This window comes from Pygocentrus nattereri, chromosome 29 (assembly GCF_015220715.1).
Source record: "Pygocentrus nattereri isolate fPygNat1 chromosome 29, fPygNat1.pri, whole genome shotgun sequence".
NCBI lineage: Eukaryota > Metazoa > Chordata > Actinopteri > Characiformes > Serrasalmidae > Pygocentrus > Pygocentrus nattereri.
The window spans coordinates 19750285-19769652 of record NC_051239.1 but is presented as its reverse complement, the minus strand read 5'-3'; the positions used below and the strand labels follow the sequence as shown (position 1 = coordinate 19769652).

At 41.3% G+C, this 19368-nt stretch overlaps 1 protein-coding gene across 3 annotated transcripts in view; it reads left to right on the top strand.

The window, feature by feature from the left end:
• cacna2d3a (calcium channel, voltage-dependent, alpha 2/delta subunit 3a) overlaps positions 1-19368 on the top strand; it is a 338457-nt gene that overhangs the window by 73298 nt on the left and 245791 nt on the right. For all 3 annotated transcript variants that reach the window (XM_037536196.1, XM_037536195.1, XM_037536194.1), the window contains exon 4: positions 11697-11756. In XM_037536196.1, the coding sequence (XP_037392093.1) occupies positions 11697-11756 (60 nt within the window). The remainder of the gene's footprint in view (positions 1-11696; positions 11757-19368) is intronic.

Genomic DNA, 19368 nt, shown 5'->3' with positions numbered 1-19368 from the left:
TCTCAGAAAGGCTGAGTCTTTCAGAAGTACAGATGTGGAGGGGTTCACCACTCTGTATAAGACTGCTTAGGCAAATTCAAGAATAATATTTCACAACATAAAATAGCAAAGAACTTTTACTTTTCATCATCTACAGTACATGATATTCATTAAAGGATTCAGAGAATCTGGAGAATCCCCGTAAGCAAGAAGAAAGGCTAAAACCAGTATTTGTTGGCCATGATCTTTGGGCCCTTAGGCAGCACTGCATTAATGAAATTACTGCATGGGCTCAGGAACACTTCTGAAAACCAATGTCTGTTGAATATGTTTTTCTCCTGATGCTGGAAAATGAGTGGCACACTTAGAACGAATTGACTGGAAATGAAACACATTCTGACTTAAGCACATTTACTGTTTGTCAATGTTCCTGAATGAATGCTGACTTTTCCTGTACCTTTTCTTGACTACTGTAACTCCCTTTTTGTTGGTCTCCCTGTAAAGTCTATCCAAAAGCTACAGGACATTCAGAACTTCTGAGTTCTGAGCGTTCATCTCATATCACCCCCCCATTCTCTCTCAGCTACACTGGCTACCGGTCCCGTCCCATATAAAGTTTAAAATCTTACTTCTCACTTTCAAAGCTTTGCATAACCTGCTCCCCCCTACCTCCGAGAACTGCTGACCTCTTACACTCCCTCTCGCCCTCTCAGGTCTTCTTGCAATAACTTACTTGCTGTTCCACGCACTAGACTGTCCACATTGGGAGGGAGGTCCTTCAGTGCCATGGCCCCCAAACTCTGGAATTCTCTTCCTCAATCCCTCAGGGAGGCTCTTCTTTTTCCTCTTTTAAATCTGACTTAAAGACTTTTCATTAATACACATTTTTCTTCCTCCTCCACTGCGTAGTTATTTTTTTAGTGTGAGATGGCTCAAGACCTGTGGAGCCCTCAGGACCCAGGCTTAATTAGGGCCACATGTACTGGACTGAACCTGGTACAAGCATTTTTTTTTTCCTGACCCGATATTGCTGTGTGTGGCGCATGGTGTGTGAGTGCCAGGATCAATGCTAATCATTCAGCAGTCAGAGGAAAACACCTTACAAGGCAAAGAACCCTGAAGTTCTAAGACATTTCATACACTGATGCAGCTACTGCTATGCAATTGTTGTGTATTTTGCTGCAGCCATTCATCGTTTCTGTGATGCCCCTTAAAATCACAGATAATGTCTTTCTGTCTCTTTAAGAGTCAATGCAAACTTTCTGAGCCCTCTTTCTTCTTCTCTTTCCTCTAAGGGGAGTTTGCTTGGCAGATCTGGACTTTTGTATTTCAGTCAATCAAGCATAGTCTCTGCCTCTCTCCCTCTCTTTACGTCTTTCGACCTAGTTGTTAGTCTAGGTCAGCACTGCCAGTCTGCTTTGCAGAGCCTTGCTTTTTTCTTGCCTTCTTTTTTTGATTGCATTAATAATACATGTAGATTTTAAGGTCAGTTGCTTTAACTTTTGAAACATGCTGCTTTGAGGCTTCAGTATAACGCTTCAGTATATCTGCTTAGCATGGCAAAATGTAAGCCTGATGTCAATAATCCATAAAAGGAAGATCAAGAGTGAAAGAGCTGTTTTTTTCCACAGCCTCAGAGGTTAAGAAGTGGAGTGGAGCGAGTAGGTATTTTTAAGAGTTAAATCACAGGAAGTTACTAATGTTGCACAGGAAAAATACAATGAAACAAAGAATAAGAGAATGGTCAGTGTTGGTCATAGGCTGTGACTATAAAGCTTGAAGAACAGTAGTTGCCTTTTGGTGGAAGCTGTTCAGGACCACAAAAGTCTATGATGGCTATTGTGGAGAAAGAGAACGAAGTAGAGGGGTGGAACAGAGATACTGAAATAAAAAGATAGTGGGTGGTACACTGTTGTGCACACTTCTCTTTGTAGGGGAGAAAGACAGTAACAGAGAAATAAAAGAGAAAAAATAATGTTTTTTTTTTAAAAGTAGAGCGTTTTAGTTAGCAAGCCAAATACGCCACACAGCACAGGCTGTGTTCCAGCTAGAGTCGTGGGCTGGAGGTTAGGGAACTGGCCCTGTGTCCAGAAGGTCGCCGGTTCGATCCCCAGAGCCGACAGCACATGACTGAGGTGTCCTTGAGCAAGACACCCAACCCCCAACTGCTCCCTGGGCGCTGCGGATTGCCCACTGCTCTGGACAAGTGTGCTCACTGCCCCCTAGTGTGTGTGCTCACCAGTGTGTATGTGGTGTTTCGCTTCACGGATGGGATAAATGCAGAGGTGAAATTTCCCCGTTGTGGGACTAATAAGGGTCTCTTAATCTTAATCATGTCATCTCCCTTCTACTCACACGGCCTAATGCAATTCTGAAAACCTGACATTATCACTGGACCATATTTCTCTTAAAAATGATCTGCCAATTCGAAGCCAGCTGTCAAGAGATACACTGAGAAAAGAATTGATCCCATAATGGGGCAGACTCACTGGGTTCTGTTCGAAACCTAGAATAGTGGAGAGAGAGGTTAAGCGTATTGCAACCAAAATGTAGGCTTAAAATGTTTGTGTGTCATCTTTGCCCTGGTGGTGTTAACTCTGTTTTCATAAGCATTCTGTTTGTTTCTGTTTGTTTTCAGTAACAGATAGATCAGTGTTTCAGTGATCCAAATAAACAAAGCACAGCACGTACTCCAATCAGCGTGACTACTCAGATTTGAGTGCATATTTCAGTTAATAATGAGTTTCAGTGAGAAAAACATGGTCTGGTACACCAGGCCAGGCTTTCCTTTTTTTGTCCAGTCTGTTTACAGTTTAGCTGCATCATCTTAACTACATGAAAAGAAATGCTGAGATACTCATTCGCTGTCGTTTGATGATGGTGTACATCAATGCTGTGTCTTTGCGAAAACAGCAGAGTTACTGGAGCAGGATGACCCGACTTCCATTCGCCAGTGATGAATGAGAGACGGATACTTCCTAATTCTTGGCTCTCCTACTTTTCTTGGCTGAAGCTCCCATCCTATGGCCATTGTCACAATGCCAGCATGGCACACTAGGATGTGTTGTCCGCAAGACAGCCAGTTTGGGGCTGTCAGTGCTGATGCCAGTGCACACACAATGTCCACAAGTGGCTATTTCAAGAAACAGATTGCAAAGTTGGCAGGCAACGTGTAACATGGGGATAAGGATATACAAGACTGCATGTGCTGATATAAAAAGATAAAAGTTATATTAAGATAATAACCTAACCTGTCATTACAGTTTTATCATGATACTGTATAAAGAAACTACATATTAAAAGGTAAGCAAATTTTATTTTTGAATATTTTCAATATAACTTTTTCTGTAGCAGTGGTGGGTGGTTATATGCAGAATAAGATATCTGATAACATTAAGAAAAAACTCTCCATGATGCTCATTGTGTGCATAATTATGATATATAGGCCTATTTGCAGTTTGGGCAGGAGCATAGAGCACCCTGACTTTACCGAGACATGTGAAGGCGATCCATCGTACTATTACCCATTTATCTATACATAAAGTGAAGAATAGGTGTGATGATGACTCCTGCCAATGTCAGGCCCATCACTTTTATATGAGGCACTACAACTCACACATTGAGAGACGAGACTGTGATAAACACTTAATGACTTTAAACTGAGAAACGCATCTGTTAGGTGCGAGTGTGCACATCTGAATGGGCAGCATATGTTGGTCACTATAGACTGTATATTGGACAATAAGTGCACATTAAAGTTGTGATTTGCATATGTTTACAACTTTTACAATGAAAAAAGAGGGGAAAAGAAAAGTGTACTGAGTGAGGCAGTGTCCCCAATAAGGGGGTTCTTTTCTCCGGTTCTTGTCGTTGTATGAGCTCAGATCTGATGTCCAGTTCTCTTGGAATTATTTTCTTAAAAATGGACACTGGTGGCACTACTAGCACTTCTCCTTGACCACTTAATACACTTAATGCATAATACATCCCACACTACTTGGAAGAAGCGGCCCCTTCCTTCTACACTTAGTAGCAATGGCCCACTGTAGGATAACAATAGGGCATACTAGTCTTTTCTTGAGAACCTATGCCAGCTATGCAGTTTTCACATTCACTCTTTTAAAATACACTCAGCCTCTGAAAGGGCCTTTGCTGTCATTGTGCCTGTTTTAAAGTGGAGAAAAGGTCTAACACAGCTGAAAATGTGTTGATTTTCCTCAGGAAGGTGAGTTTTACTAACATAAAGGCCTTTTTTTTTTTACAACTGCTAGAAGTCGGTGTCTAGTAGTATATACATTGATGAATAGTAGTATATACATTGATATCTACACTACATTAGGAGGCCACATGAGAAGGCTATGGATGATCAAATTTTATATGACTCTTTTGCCAATTGTGAGAAACTTTGAATCCTAAAGAAAGTAAGACTTGGGCACAACCTAATGCAGGAATATGTATATTTTTTGGCATTAAATTAGCTGAGAAACTTGTATTGGTTTGTTGTGAAATGCCACTTTCTAGAGAAATTCAGAGTCAGAGCTGTTCACCATTATAGTACTGGGAACCAGATGTCCAAAGCATTGAATGGCTCTAAAAGCTACATCCCGTTAATTTATTACAAAATGGTTATGAATGCGTTGCTTGATACCTGAGATGTTGTTTTGTGCCTGTAGCTTGTAGCTACGGCCGTTGGCTTTACATGGCTAACAATGGCTTTTGTTTAAAGTTTATCCTTTTAGTTTTCTTTCCTATTTTAGAAGAGTAGGGTATGCAAAGGACTTCGAGGAGACCCCTCTTTCCAAAATTATCATAGAGCCACATCAATTTGAACCAGAATAGTTATTTTACTGCATGGCCTGCTTTAGACAGTCTGTAAGCTAACGGCTAACAGTGATATATGCACAGTGACTAACGACGACTAATTTATTTCACTCACGAGTGTTTCTTACCTTAATACTAGCTTCTGTTGTGGAAAACAAAAGAGAGAACAGCAGTTTTGTTTAGCAGCCGGCACTTGAAGAAATCAGCTTTGCATGTTTTCCCTGGTTTTGAGTAGAATTCGTGGGTTTTTAGTTCAGTTTGTAGAGTTGTTTGACTTTGGTATTTGTGTTTAGCTTCAAAACAAGACGTAACTTCAGGATTTCTGGTTCTTCTAACAGGGACAGAAAAAGTACCCAAAGGAAACTTTTTTCACATTTAGCTGTTTTACTATTATCAGTGTGACAAATAAAAAACTTATAAGTACTTATAAATATGTAAGTTCACTGGTCAATTAGGATAGCAGATAAACTGGTGATATTTGTAGCGTAGACACAAGGACTCCTGGCTCCTTGTACTATAATGGTGAACAATATTGACTTGGTAAATTCTCTAGAAAAGTGCATTTCACACCAAACCACTCTGAATGATTTTGTTTACATCTAAACCATTGAATGATTAAGTCATTGTGAAGTCGGTGGAGTTCAGCCAGGACTTTCACACCTGACATGAACTGACATGGTATTGGCACGATGACAACCAAGGTGAAGAGTTTATGATGTCAGCAACTAGAACTTTTTGACAGTCCTTAAAAGAATTGGTCTCCAAATGCAGCTCTGAGTTATGAACATCTGAGCTTCATACAAAAGCATTTGGAAAATCTCTGCTCCTAAATGACTGTGAAACTCTCTGCTCTCCTGTGGCAAAATGGAAAGTAGCCTATCCGATCTCACCATTTGCTCATTGTATATCCTTGTGCGCCTGGAGACATTGTGCTCACATATATATATATATATATATATATATATATATATATATATAATTATGTCATATCATGGTGTGTGTATAGTTTTGATATAGTTTTAGCTTTTTGGTTGTTTGTGTTGCATTAAGTGTGTAACTTTTTGTGTTATGAACCTTTATCCTGAGCTATGCGTACTGCTAGGACTGCGGTCCAAGACAGGTTCAAGCATCTGCCGGACGGTGTTTTATCCTCTGGCTGCCAAGCAAACTAAAACAAAAAGTAGCTGAGGAACTTTGACCTGTGTGCTGATCTAAAGGACAGGCAACACAGATGACTCCGCAGATTTAGTGTAGACCTGTCCTGGGATTTCACAGGGATGTATACAGCACACGGTACACATGGCTTATCGGTGAAAAGCTCTGTTTCTCCAGCTTTAGGTGGCTTGTTGATAGCTCAAGCCCAACGTGTCCTGATCTTGTCATTGGTGCAACATTTTGCCTTGGTTTCAGTTGAGAACAGAGGTTATATTTACCGAGGCCGATGGTTGAGTCCACGACAAGTCCGAGAAAAATATCTTGGGTCTGGACAATACTGCTTCTCCCACCACACACAGACGTCCTTCTTTGGGGACGGTTGCTAACAGTTGTTAAATAAAAAATGTTTATTACCATCACAAAGCGCCAACATGCACATAGCAAGGTTAAAAGGCCCAAACGTCTTGAATCAGCAAACGTGAAATGCTTTGTCATGCACGCATGTAAACCGCTAGCAATGCTGATGTTTCACCTCTGAGGGACAGAAAATTAAGTAAAAGATGTTTTCTGCTGGGTCGACACTACATAACCTTTTCAACACTTAATACCACACACTTAATCTTTATCTAACTGCATTTCCTGTTATCAAGCTGCACACTAGATGATGAGACAAAAACAGGGAACGAATTTTATCTATAAAAAGCAATCAACACCCCCCCTTTTTTCATGTGATGCATATAAAACTGGACTGGACATGTTTCTGCTTTTTGGTGCAAACAAGAAGCATAGAGAACAAGTAAACTGTGGATGAATATGGAGTTCAAACACAGACCACAGTCAGAGCTGGAGATGTTTCATGACAAACTGGCTGCTGACTGGATATTATAAAAAGAGTGATCACTGATCCCTCCAGAGCTCCATCGAAAAGCTAAAGAGTGACTATTCATTTCACGTCAGTTAAATTCAGCTTTATTGTCATTGCACATATACACCATCACAGTATAACGGGACGTGTTCGGCCAACTTCTCTGGTGCACTTGTTCTAGTTGGATGACGGAGAGTATGTATAAAAAACGACGATACAAGAAAGAGACAACGGCCCAATCCCATTTCTTCTCTTTACCCCTACCCCCTGTTTTTGAGTGTCACCCTAACCCCTTGGAACTGAGTTAGGGGTAGTGGTTGAAATCTTGTCCTACAAAAGGGGGGCAACCCTAAAAAAAAACAAAAACAACATTGCTAACAGGCGTCTAGCGCTGCTCTGTAGGCGACCCGGCCTGTCTTCAGTTACAGCAGAGAAGGGCAAAGTTCAGCAACCTCTCTGCTGGGCTTTAGTTACATTGGACATCACATGTTTTCAAAGAGACAGTTATTTATCATCAGCCACTCCTAATTCTTTGGTGATATGAAGCTGAAGTCACCAGCTTCTGTTTTTCCTGTTCCATTCTGTTACATTCTGGCACTTCAAGCGTCAGAACTATTTCAGCTGGACTATTTAAGGTGGAACCGAGACATTAGCAAGCTGTTAGCGATTTTTTGTGCTTGTTATGAAGAAAACAACCATAATACACTGAAACGACATTAAACTAAGACAATATAATGGTTATCATAATCCTTTAAAGGATAAAATACATACATTTATGGGGTTCTTCGGTCGCTCGCGCAGCCAGCTTGTCGGCTTTTCTTTTTTTCTGATAATGCCTCTGAAAAATCTCCGTTTGGAGGGCCACGATGCCCTAACACTTTGCCCGACCCCTCTATCTCAACAGAAATTAGGACACCCGAGCCCTAGACGTGAACGTGCAAAAGGGATAAGGGCTAAGTGGCAGGTGGAAGGGGTAAAATAGGATTGAGCCATGGAGTACAGGATAAACCAGACGCAGAAGTGTGGCGCACAGACAGTGTGAATACATACAGTATGTGCAAAACGTGTGGCATGTTTGAGCAGTGTTTGTATTCATGATCTGGTGGCTGCTCCGTGCGTCACCAGTTTAATAGCTTGAGGGTAGAAACTGTTCTTGATCCTGGTGGTTCTGGCTGGAAGGTTCTCATATCTCTTACCAGGTGGCAGTGGGTGGAACAGTAAGTGGCTGGGGTGTGTGGGGTCTGAGGTGACACTGCTGGCTATCCTCAGACATCTTTTATTGTAAACATCTTGTATGGGTAGGAAGACAGCAACATTGATTGGCTGGGCAGTTTAACAACCCTTTGCAGGGCCTTCCGTTCTGCAACAGTGGACCTGCCATACCAGACTGTGATGCTGCTGGTCAGAATGCTCTCCACTGTGGACTGGTAGGAACTGCAGACTCGCTTCCAGTCGAACTCCCTACGTGGAAAATCGCTTCAGATTGTGCACATTTGTAAAAGCGGGAAAATCAGGGCAGGCCCAGCTTTGCTTTTGCTGATGTAAGGGTGAAACCTGATATTTTGCAGCTACTAGACAACACGACTGCTTCTATTATTACACTGCCTCAGTTATAAAGGATCTACTGAATACTTCAGTGTTGGTTCAGTTTTAGTAGGATGATGAAGTAACCCCAGGAAAGCTTTTAATGTGCTCCTCAGATGTAAATAAATTCTGACAAACTAAAATGAAGCCCTGCAGGGAAACCTCTCTTTCTGACATTTAAATTGGGAATCCTGAGAAGAAATAACGAGAAACACAAAGCTGCCTTTGTGATTGGATAATGTGTTTGATAGGAGCCTGATCGTAGAGTTAGACTGACGAGTGTCAAACATCAAGGGTTTGTGTTTTGGAAAAATGCTGTCATACTTCAGTCAGATGCTTATAGTCTTATCTCTCTCATGCAAACACACTCAACAACACACACGCAAGGGCGCTGGCATTTAGCCTGTGAGTGAGACAGCAACTGGTCAGACCTTTGAAAATGCTGCTCTTTATTGTTATCTCATCCACTTCACCGTTTGATCCAGACAGCACCCTGTTTCTCTGGCCACAAGCTCCCACACACAAACACAACCTGCAGTGATCTATGAATGAATTAGATCATTTTTTGTACAGCAGACCCCAGTATCAGTATTCCTGGTGTCTCTGTGTCTGGTGTGAAGGGTGCTTACTCGGGACCTTTGAATGAAACCACACACACTTTGAATAAAAGTCTCCCCACAGTGTTAATGATAATTGTATTTCATATGCAATGAAAAGTGCTTAATGAGTGATCCCCTAGAAGTACAATGTGTGTCTCTCTCTCTCTCTCTCTCTCTCTCTCTCTCTCTCTCTCTCTCTCTCTCTCTCTCTCTCTCTCTCTCTCTCTCTCTCTCTCTCTCTCTCTCTCAGTGAAAAGTGCTTAATGAGATGATCCTCTTACAGCATAATGTCTGTCTGTCTCTCTCTTTCTCTGTCTAACACTACCGAGGGAGTTTTGGCGACTGGGCATCAGGTCTCCATGACCTGCTATCCCTGCTTAATGTTTCTGTGTTCTCTTAGACACACAAGCACACGGCACTTATTATTGCAAGATAGAGCTGAAGAATGGAGCAGGGCGTACTGTTGCCATGGAAAGGAGAACTGGGCAAAAACCACAACCACAGTCTGTTAAAGGAATAATCAAAATGACAGAATGTTCCACTCACGCCAGGTGCAGTTGATGAGCCAAGACATGGTTCACAAAAGTTTTAACCTGGAGCGGGAGCTGCATGTCTAATGTTGCTAACAAACTCCACGTTTAACAGACTCCACGTCCACAAGGTCATGCAGGTGAAGGTCATGAAGCAACTTAAAATGAGCAAGATTTCACAGTGTAGCCGTCACGATTGGCTCCTCCCACTCCTCCATGTGCTTTTTGTTTACTTTTGATCTTCCGTTTGTTTTGGTTCAGTCCAGCCCCCTTGTTGTCTGACTCCTCCCCTGATTGTTACCACCTGTTTCCCACCTGTCTTGCCTCTGATATGTAAGCCCTGTGTTGCTCTGTGTTTGTTGGATGTTTGTATTGTATTCTCGTGTTTGGTTCTTGTTTGAGGAGTTTTGTTTATTTCTGGTCTGTTTGGAGTTCTGTGATCATTTTGTCACGTCTGTCCCTCCTGCTCTCCGTATCGGCTGTTTGAACCTGGACCGTTTTGACCATGACCCTGGATCTGCCCATAATAGAAGTCGCTTATGTCAGCGCGTGCGTCCGCCTCCTCGCTCCACGTTACAGTAGCCAAACACTGGGTCATTTTATATTTATTTAATATATTCATTTTACATTTATATAACAAATTGTGCTGAATTCCACCTCCCTCACAGAACTTCGAATGGATTCATGATTTCTAGATCAGAGATCAGATTTTCAGTTATTTCCATTTTTTAAAATATATCATCAGTTAAAAAATTCAAATGAACAATTTTTTATATATATATATATATATATATATATATATATATATATATATATATATATATATATATATATATATATATATATATATATATATATATATAAAACAAACAGAAATGACATTCTCTGTGATGTCTACATGCATTCATGATGACTAAGTATGTGATACAGAACATCGTGTCTGAAGTGACTGCACACAGTGTTCAGCTAGACAGTGAAGTTTTGTTCATTTTTATAGTTTACAGTGAGTCTCACTGTCCAAAGCCTTTTCCATAAGTCTGCAGGACCGTAATGAATACGTGGATGTGATCTGAATTGGCTGAGGGAGGTGTTGTGGATGTATTTAGGCAAAAGATCTGAGTGATTATTAGCTAGTGAAATTCAAATCTAAAACATCAAATAAGATGTTTTGGTCCCGTTTTTTCAGAATTTACTCATCACTGCTTTCTGTTTTCATTAGCGTTTCACTTTGCGTCCCAGCCTTTTTGGAATTCAGTTTGTGTAGTGTTGCTGCCTACCGGACACGTTTTGAACTTCTGTTATAAACACACTCAAAACTTCAGTTCAATGTGAAACATGAATGTTATTTTTTTAAATGTGGTTTTGTTTTGAATGTGAATATTTGGGTACTCATTCAAATAATAATAATATAAATAATAAGCATTCAAATCCTGAATCCAGATGCTTTTTGAGACGGCCCTAACTCATTCTGATTTCTTCCAGTTGACTATTTTTTTCTTTCATTCTAAAAAGCATCTGTACGTATACAGGAAATAGTATTAAAACATGGAGCAAATTTGAGTGGATGGGTTTCAGGCAATGTGGTAAATAGTGTGTGGGAGACCAGGAAAGAAAGGGGAACAAAGAAAGAGATGGAGATGGTTTCTAAAGTCCCATTTTACATTCATACTTTTCTTTGTCAGATGATTGAGACAGAACGAAGTAATAATCTGCTTTCCTCCAAGCAGGGGAAGCAAAACAGAAATAGATTTGAGAAAATGAAGCTGAGAAGAAAAGAAAAGTGGCAATGAGCGAGATTAGAGCCGTCTGCTCTTTGTGTTCCAGACCTCACCTGAACTAAACCATCAGAAAAAAAAAAGATGTGTGTGCATGAAGACATTTGCGCACATATATTGGCGTATTTGCAATGTTACTTTGGTAAAATAAAACGTCAGAGAAGTCTGTAAAGAACATTGTTTGATGAGCATGTTGAGGTTTTTTTGGACACTTTGCCTTTTTTTGAAAATACAACAATAAAGACAAGTGTATTAGATTAAACATAAACGTTAATCTCTCTCTCTCTCTCTCTCTCTCTCTCTCTCTCTCTCTCTCTCTCTCTCTCTCTCTCTCTCTCAACCCCAACCCTCTACCCCATCATTTCTCTGTCTTTCTCTTTCACTTCAGCGTTTGGTAGAGGCAGCAGAGGAGGCCCACCTACAGCATGAGGAGGATCCCAACCTGCAGGTGAGAAACATCCCTCGGTTACCATGGCAACACTGGTTGTTCACCATAGCAACACCACTTATTCAGCAATGCATTGTAAATACATGTCTGGCGTGGCAGTTTTAAGTGGGTAACTAAAAACTTTTCATTTAATTTTAGTAACACATTAAGTTGAGGTCAGAACTGTGTGGGTTAATTTATCAAAATGCAACAGATGTGCTTCAGCTTACACTTACAACTGCCACATTCGCAATGTTCAGATAACACACAGGAGTCATACAGGCTTAAGTGTTGTGTAAGAAATGTCACTATGTGATAAATAATATGATCAATATTACCATCTTATTAAAGGTTAAGGATCTGTTACTTGTCTCACATGTTTACTTCTATATGAAGTGTCGTCTGCTGTTTGCTATTGTTAGATATTGCTTGGAAACAAACAGGATACATTTTTGAAATGCCTGATATTTTTTCCCTGTGGGATCAAAGTAAACACAGCCAAGCAAACTTGCCTATTGCTTAGAAATCCAGGAGCTAGACTGAAGGCCTCATGCATCAGATTAATTACTATTTAGAAAATGACTGTGGCAGTTGGATTTGAAAATAGGTGTGGCTACTTTTGTGAGAAAATATCACAATTTCAGGCCTTCTGAAGTCTTGGACATGTCAGACTGTGAATCTGAAAGATGGCCTAACCAGAGGGTTTCAGTTATTTGTTAAAAAAGGAAAACAGTAGCAGCTCTATTTCACAACTCTTTACTGAAGAAGTCACTGTAAAAGTGCTACATGCAAGATGGAATATATCGCTGTTGTCGGAACAAAACCTCTTATCTCCATTAAGTTGTTTTTTACTTTTTGACATAATTTGAAAGTGTCTGTTGTTCTATATATTGTGTGTAAATTTCATAATGAATGGACCAAAAGAAACGGCTCAAAATTGCTTGGTGAAAATTCTGGTTCCATGGACTTACATTAAAAATGAAGTATGCATTTTCCTTCTCCTGTAAAGTCACGTGCATCAAGATGTCTCGTTGTTAGCCTAACACTAAAAAGCTGCTAGAAGTCCATAAGCATGTTAACAGAAAATAGCATTATCATAGAGCAGAGGTCTCAACGCTGGTCCTGAACAGCTGCCTTTCTGCAGAGCCTAGTTCCAACCACAATTTTCCACACTGCTCCAGCTAATCAACCTCTGCCCAAGTCTCTGATTGGCTGGATCAGATGCATTAGAGTAAAGTGAGAGGTGAGGCAGCTTATTGCATACAGGCTGGATGTAAACTCTAAAGGAAAGCAGCTCTCCAGGACCAGGGTTGGAGATCCCTGTCAAAGAAGTTATTTTTGCTCACTTTTTTGCCTGTTTTAACATTTATGACTGGAACTCAAGGCTTAGCTTGAATGGGCAGTTTGCCGCTGCGCTGAACTGTGTTAGCTTTGCAGTCTGTAATGTGCAGCACCATGGACAGCTACTTTCAACTGCTTTCCTGTAGCAACATAGTTAGTTTCCCATAAAGCACTCTGACAGTATTATAGTGTTTATAACCACATAGTTCTCGCCCACAGCATAGTCACTTAAATCAGTCAAGCCTCTGCAGCAAATGGACTTGTGCAGACCTACCAACCTCTAAATGGCACAGGCCGCTTTCAAAAACTGTACAAGTGAGTCCATCAAACACGGGTGTGTGGAAAAGCCATTGTTCTACAGAACTGTATTATTAGTGTAGAAATGTTTTCGTCAAGCTGTTTTCATGCTTAAATCACACGACCAGGACGTTTTGCGAATCAAATCTGACTTTATGATTCGAAAATGAACCTCTGTCAACTCACATTAAGGGGGAACATCTTGCAGAAATGGAGAGATGAAAAGACTTGCTTGTATATGTCCCTCGTGGCTCTTTCAGTCTCTTGCCTAATAATCGTCTTTTTTTATATGTGAGCCCATTTGCTCATTGAGATCCTCTTCATGTGCCGGAACCGAAGATTTAAATGACTTTATTCTCAGAATGCCTCAGGGAATACAGTCATTTCCATATCTCATATCAATTTATCAATGCATATGTGCTTGTGCGCTTGTACGCATGATTGTGGGGACGCAGTAACAAAAATGCATTCATTAATAAAACACATACTGTTTTAAGGGATGATCGAAATGAAAATTACTCTTAATTACACTTCTGATTGGATCAAGACTGAAACGGTCAGAGTATCACATGACTGTGCTGGCTTTTTCTTTCTGTTACTTTCTCTTACTCTCTGCCTGCGTCTGTCTCTCTGTCTGTCTCCCTGTCTGTCTCTCTGTCTCTCTGTCTGTCTCTCGAGCATGCTCCCACATGCCGATGAACCCACACAAACACCTGTGTCAACATCTGACATTTGAATGCGAGTCTATGCATGCATTCAAAATACATTCACACATACACAGATACAGAGCGCAAGGCAAGGCCCAGTGAAATACTAGTGCTGTCAAAGCCAATGCTTTAACAACACCTGGCCAAAATGATTAATCGCACTAGCTTTTTACAACATTGTCAACACATTTACCTGCTTTGATGCATCTGTACTACTACAAGCTGAAGCCTGGCTGCTTGCACACTTGTGTAGTGATATGATACAATCTGCAATGGTAGGCCTCTCATTTACATACTACTTTTAAATTGATACCTCCAGCACCTCCAACAGGCCACTGGAGGAATTAAGGGTAAATCAACAAGCAGCACAATACCATGAGCAACAGAAAAGAGGAAAGCTGCAGTTTCCCTCGATACTAACAAGAAACTCGACTCCATTCTCTACTTTCCAAAGCTAGGTATACATATGTGCACATATTGCTCCAACTCCTTCATGATTGAAGCCTCTTGTTCTTGTTCATTCAGCTTGAATTGACTGAAGAGGCTTCAATCATGAATTTTGGAAAGTAGAGAATGCGCGTCCCCCCTTTTGCCTGATGCTACCAAGCTGAGAGGTTGAAGGCTACAACATGCTTCATCTTAGCATTCTCCTCCAAGCACGTTGAGCTAAGTGCCAGTGTTGTTAGGTCTTACACCAAACACTTGTGTTGGCTATCATCATGTTGAGTGCTGGGGTAGGAAGAGGGAGGGCCATCCTACCCATCCAAAGAGAGCAGCCACAGATAGCTGTAACATCATCAGGAATGGAACTTGCTAACAATAGGCCCAATGCTTCTGATGGAGATTTTGAGTCAATATTCCCTTAATCAGTAGTAAAACAGATTAGATATTATAATCAATAACCAAATGGATAGTATTCACTAACAGAGAACATTAATTCTTTCGCAAAGGGCGGTCCTTAGTCTGTCTGCACCGGAGATTCTAGACACTGGAAGGCCCTGTTTCACAGATAGGCCTGTTTATATTTATTGACCCAGTGAAGAGAGGGGCAAGTTGACCTTGAAATGTCAAGGTCCCTCCATCATGGGCGTCTACACCAGACGTTGTATCTGGAAAGCTGCTAGCATTGTGGACGACCCCATCCATCCCTCACATGGACCGTGCCACCACTGCCAGACTCTGCAACAGCTTTATTCCTTAAGCGATCAGATTTTTAAACTCACAAGGACTGAACTTTTGATGCTCTACTTGCACTATCTGGCACATTGCTGCTAACACTGTTTACACTGTTTACTGAAGTTGTTCTACCTCAGTAACTGCTGTGTTTATGTATGTTATCTGACTGCGTGGCTCCCAGATAACAGCATGTTAAAGATCTCTGCCTTGTGTCCAGAAATGAGTGCTGTGTCGGTGCTGCACTGTCCTGTCTGTTTACTGTGTCTAATGTCTGTTTAATTTATCGATAGGACTGTCCACTGCTCCGGGCAAGTGTGGTGAAATTTCCCCATTGTGGGACTGATAAGTGTCACTTACTCTAATCTTAAAATGGCATATAAGCTACTGTTTGGTACACTGCCTTGGGGCTCTCGAAACCCTGTGCCACCTGATGCTGAAAAGAAGAAACCTTTTTCCCTCCTCTACAAACTCAGCATCTGAAGACTCTTTCCTTATTGACATCTCTTGATAACTTAGACTTAAAACAGTTATTAGTGAAAGTGTTTTGCCAGTATTAAAAGACTTCTTTTTATTCATAATATTATGTTGGAAGCCTGGAGTTGAAGGATCTTTTGATCACCTTTGGTCCCAACATTGCACATACTGCACACACCCCACCTGTGCACACGCTAAAGTGCTCCTCAAGGCAGCCTGCAGGATAAGAAGTGTTTGTACACACAAAATGCCTGTACCACTCCATCTACCTCTGCAACTCCTAAGCTACTGTAGTATCCAATCACAGGAAGCATAATACAAATTACAGGACAAAGCTATTCTGGGCCCTTGTCTGTTTAGCCAAATCATAGAAGATGGTCTAGAAATTCCAAGATAAAGTCCAGTCTGGTGGTGGCAGTGGAAGCTTTATGGTAGTAATAACCTGGCCAAAATGGAGCAAGTAATCAGAATGGCATCTTGTCTGAGTACACAGCCAGTGATTTAATGTAGCAGGGGCTCAGGTGTTCCCACTGTAATCAGCACTGTTACTCTTCCAAACCATAGTGAAAGCCACTGCTGGTGACAGTGATAATGATGGGGAGGTGACTGTGATAATATCCACAAAGGGACACCTGAATCTCTCCATTTAAGGATAAAATGCCTCCAACAGGAGCGAACTAGCTAAACACTTTGTAAAAGTTTCTAAATTAATTAAATCAACTATGGATTCTACACATTTCAAAATGCCACAGATCACTCTCAAACACTCTGTATAGATGACTCCAACACAGGTGGGCAAAAAAGCCACTAATATGGAGCATTGTATCATTAGCATAGCATAATAGTGAAAGGGAAGGTTTACAAGACAGCAGTGCGTCCTGCTATGATGTTTGGTTTGGAGACTGTGGCTCTGTCTAAAAGACAGGAGGCTGAGCTGGAGGTGGCGGAGATGAAGATGCTGAGATTTTCGTTGGGAGTGACCAGGCTGGACAAGATTAGAAATGAGCAGATCAGAGGGACAGTGAAGGTGGAGCAGTTTGGAGATAAAGCCAGAGAGGCCAGGTTGAGATGGTTTGGACATGTGTTGAGGAGGAATAGTGGATATATTGGGCAAAGAATGTTGGAGATGGAGCTGCCGGGTAGAAGGAGAAGATGTAGACCTCAGAGAAGGTTTATGGATGTAGTGAAGGTGGAGGTGGAGATGGTTGGTGTGAAAGTAGAGGAGGCAGTGGATAGGGCAAGATGGAGGCAGATGATCCGCTGTGGAGACCCCTAAAGGGAGCAGCCGAAAGAAGAAGAAGAAGTATCATTAGCAAAGCAAGGTTTTTCATCAAGCTGTTTTCATGTTCAAAGCACGTGACCTTGACTAGAAAATCAAATGACATTGTGATTTTACAATGAAAAGCTACCTCTGTCAAATCGCATTGAGAGAATGTATTTCAGGCGTTTTCATCTACATGTATTAAGTGTCTAACAAATCTACATGCAGTATCAGTAACAGCAGAAATCATATGTGTATTTGTTTAACATAGATTCCTGGCTAACTTGATATTATTTGTTATACTGTCATTTTTCTATTATAAAATTTAGAGCTATGTTATTATTTATACTGTTGAATTAGTTTCTCCTCATCCATTTATGTTGAAGTGGAACAACACGATGCAATGTGTCAAAAATGAAAAACAAAAAAGGGCCTCTGTCAAAACAGTGCAGTGCATGGCATCGCATTCCCCTCACTTTCGGCTGGTGTAGACAGCTTCATTGATTATAATGGGAGCCTTGTGGTTTTGTCACTGTCACTTCGCTTGTTGTTAGGACAAAGTGTTTATGGCCAGAGTATGTTATTTTCATGCCCTTCCTGTTTTTTGTTTTTGTTTTTGTATTTATTAAAGATAAATGCTAGAATGTTTCTTCTGGTTCTAATATTTTGCTAGGTTGTTAGTTGACTGACCATAGGCGTCCATTGGCCGTGCTATTTTCAACTTCTTCATCAGTGAGCCATTTTGAAGCACTGACCTGATTTTGGCCGTTCAACATGCATTATGGATTTAGATTGAGGAAACTAAGGACTCTTGAACTTTTTGACTTTCTCAAACCAGCTCCTGTTTGGCTTCCTTTGCCATACCCTTTTAGAAACGTAAGAATTCCTGCCAATCCTTAGTCACAAGCAATTCTGTCTGTTATCTCAGGCCTTGAAATGTCATTCTTTATCCCCTTCAAACTTTATCCCCTGCAAAAAGGATCTGTTTCTGACATTTAAGCAAATCTTCTCTCTTAATGATGTGTTTTCTCAGTGATGTTGATACATTCATTTAATATGGAAGGATCTAACAAAGCCACAACATTTACATTTATGGTATTTGGCAGACGCTCTTATCCAGAGCGACTTACAATTTGATTATTGCTACACAGGGAGGCCAAGGCGGTGTTAGGAGTCTTGCCCAAGGACTCTTATTGGTATAGTGTAGGGTGTTTACCCAGGTAGGGATTGAACCCCAGTCTACAATGTAGAAGGCAGAGGTGTTACCCACTACACTATCCCAACCCAACCACAACCACAAAATCATGGACTTTGATTATTTGTGTCAAACAGTGCTTTTTCGTTTATCAAAAGATCCATGCTGCATTGCATGGTGCTTCTTTTACACAGTGATAGAAAACTAAGAAATTAAGGACAATGAAAGCTACAGTTCCACATGCTTGTACACGCAAGCACTCTGCCAAATGTGGACATGCACACACCTTCTTAAAGGGGCCACTGCAAAAGTCCCTGAATGTATCAGCACCGAGATGTTAAGTTTGATGGGTTTCATTTTCTTTAACTAGGCTCTCATTATGGGCATGACCCAACTGAATTTTTGGGCCAGGTTGGCTCAGTAGCTCCTCCGTTTTTGTCGGTGAGAAGATGTGAGATTCCCATGTGTCCGATTGGGTGCTTCCCTTGTGGCCAACCTTCCGACCCAGTTGTGTGTGGTGGCTGCTTCTGACTCTGCATTTGGCATTTAGGAAGTAGGCGCTGGAGACAAGAAGGTAATTACTGAGAACAGCCCCACGTACCTAAAAATAACGGCAAGCCTGCTGTAGGGTGAAGCCTCCTCAGCGGCGGCATGCCCAGATCTGTTTGTGTGTGTGTATTTGTGCGTGTGTGTGGCTGTTGGATACATATTTGGCTGGCAGCGAAGAGAGATAGAGCCGCTCCTTATCTACTCACACCAGAGCTCCTTCTCAGCCTGGTGGAATTGGCTTCATAATCTATTCTGCCACTGTCTCTCTCTCGCTCTCGCTCTCTCTCTCTCTCTCTCTCTCTCGCTCTCGCTCTCTCGCTCTCTCGCTACAATCTTCATGCAAATAGCCATGCATAAAAATGTGCACATGGCAGCCAGCAGTCCCAGTGTGATTTAGTGGATGTCCTTCTTTCGCAGTTGGAGATGGGCGTCTGCGAATTAACCATATAAGCACACTCCATGCCAGCCCAGTGGTGTCCCAGAGAGAACAAGCAGTAGCCAACAGAAGTGGGCCTTCCTTTGTTCTTTTTCTCTGCCAGCCCCCTGCTTCTTTCTTCTGATGTTTCTCTCTGTTCTTTTCATCTCTGCTTTGTTTGCTTATATTACTTCTTATTTCTTCCATTGTGTTCCTTT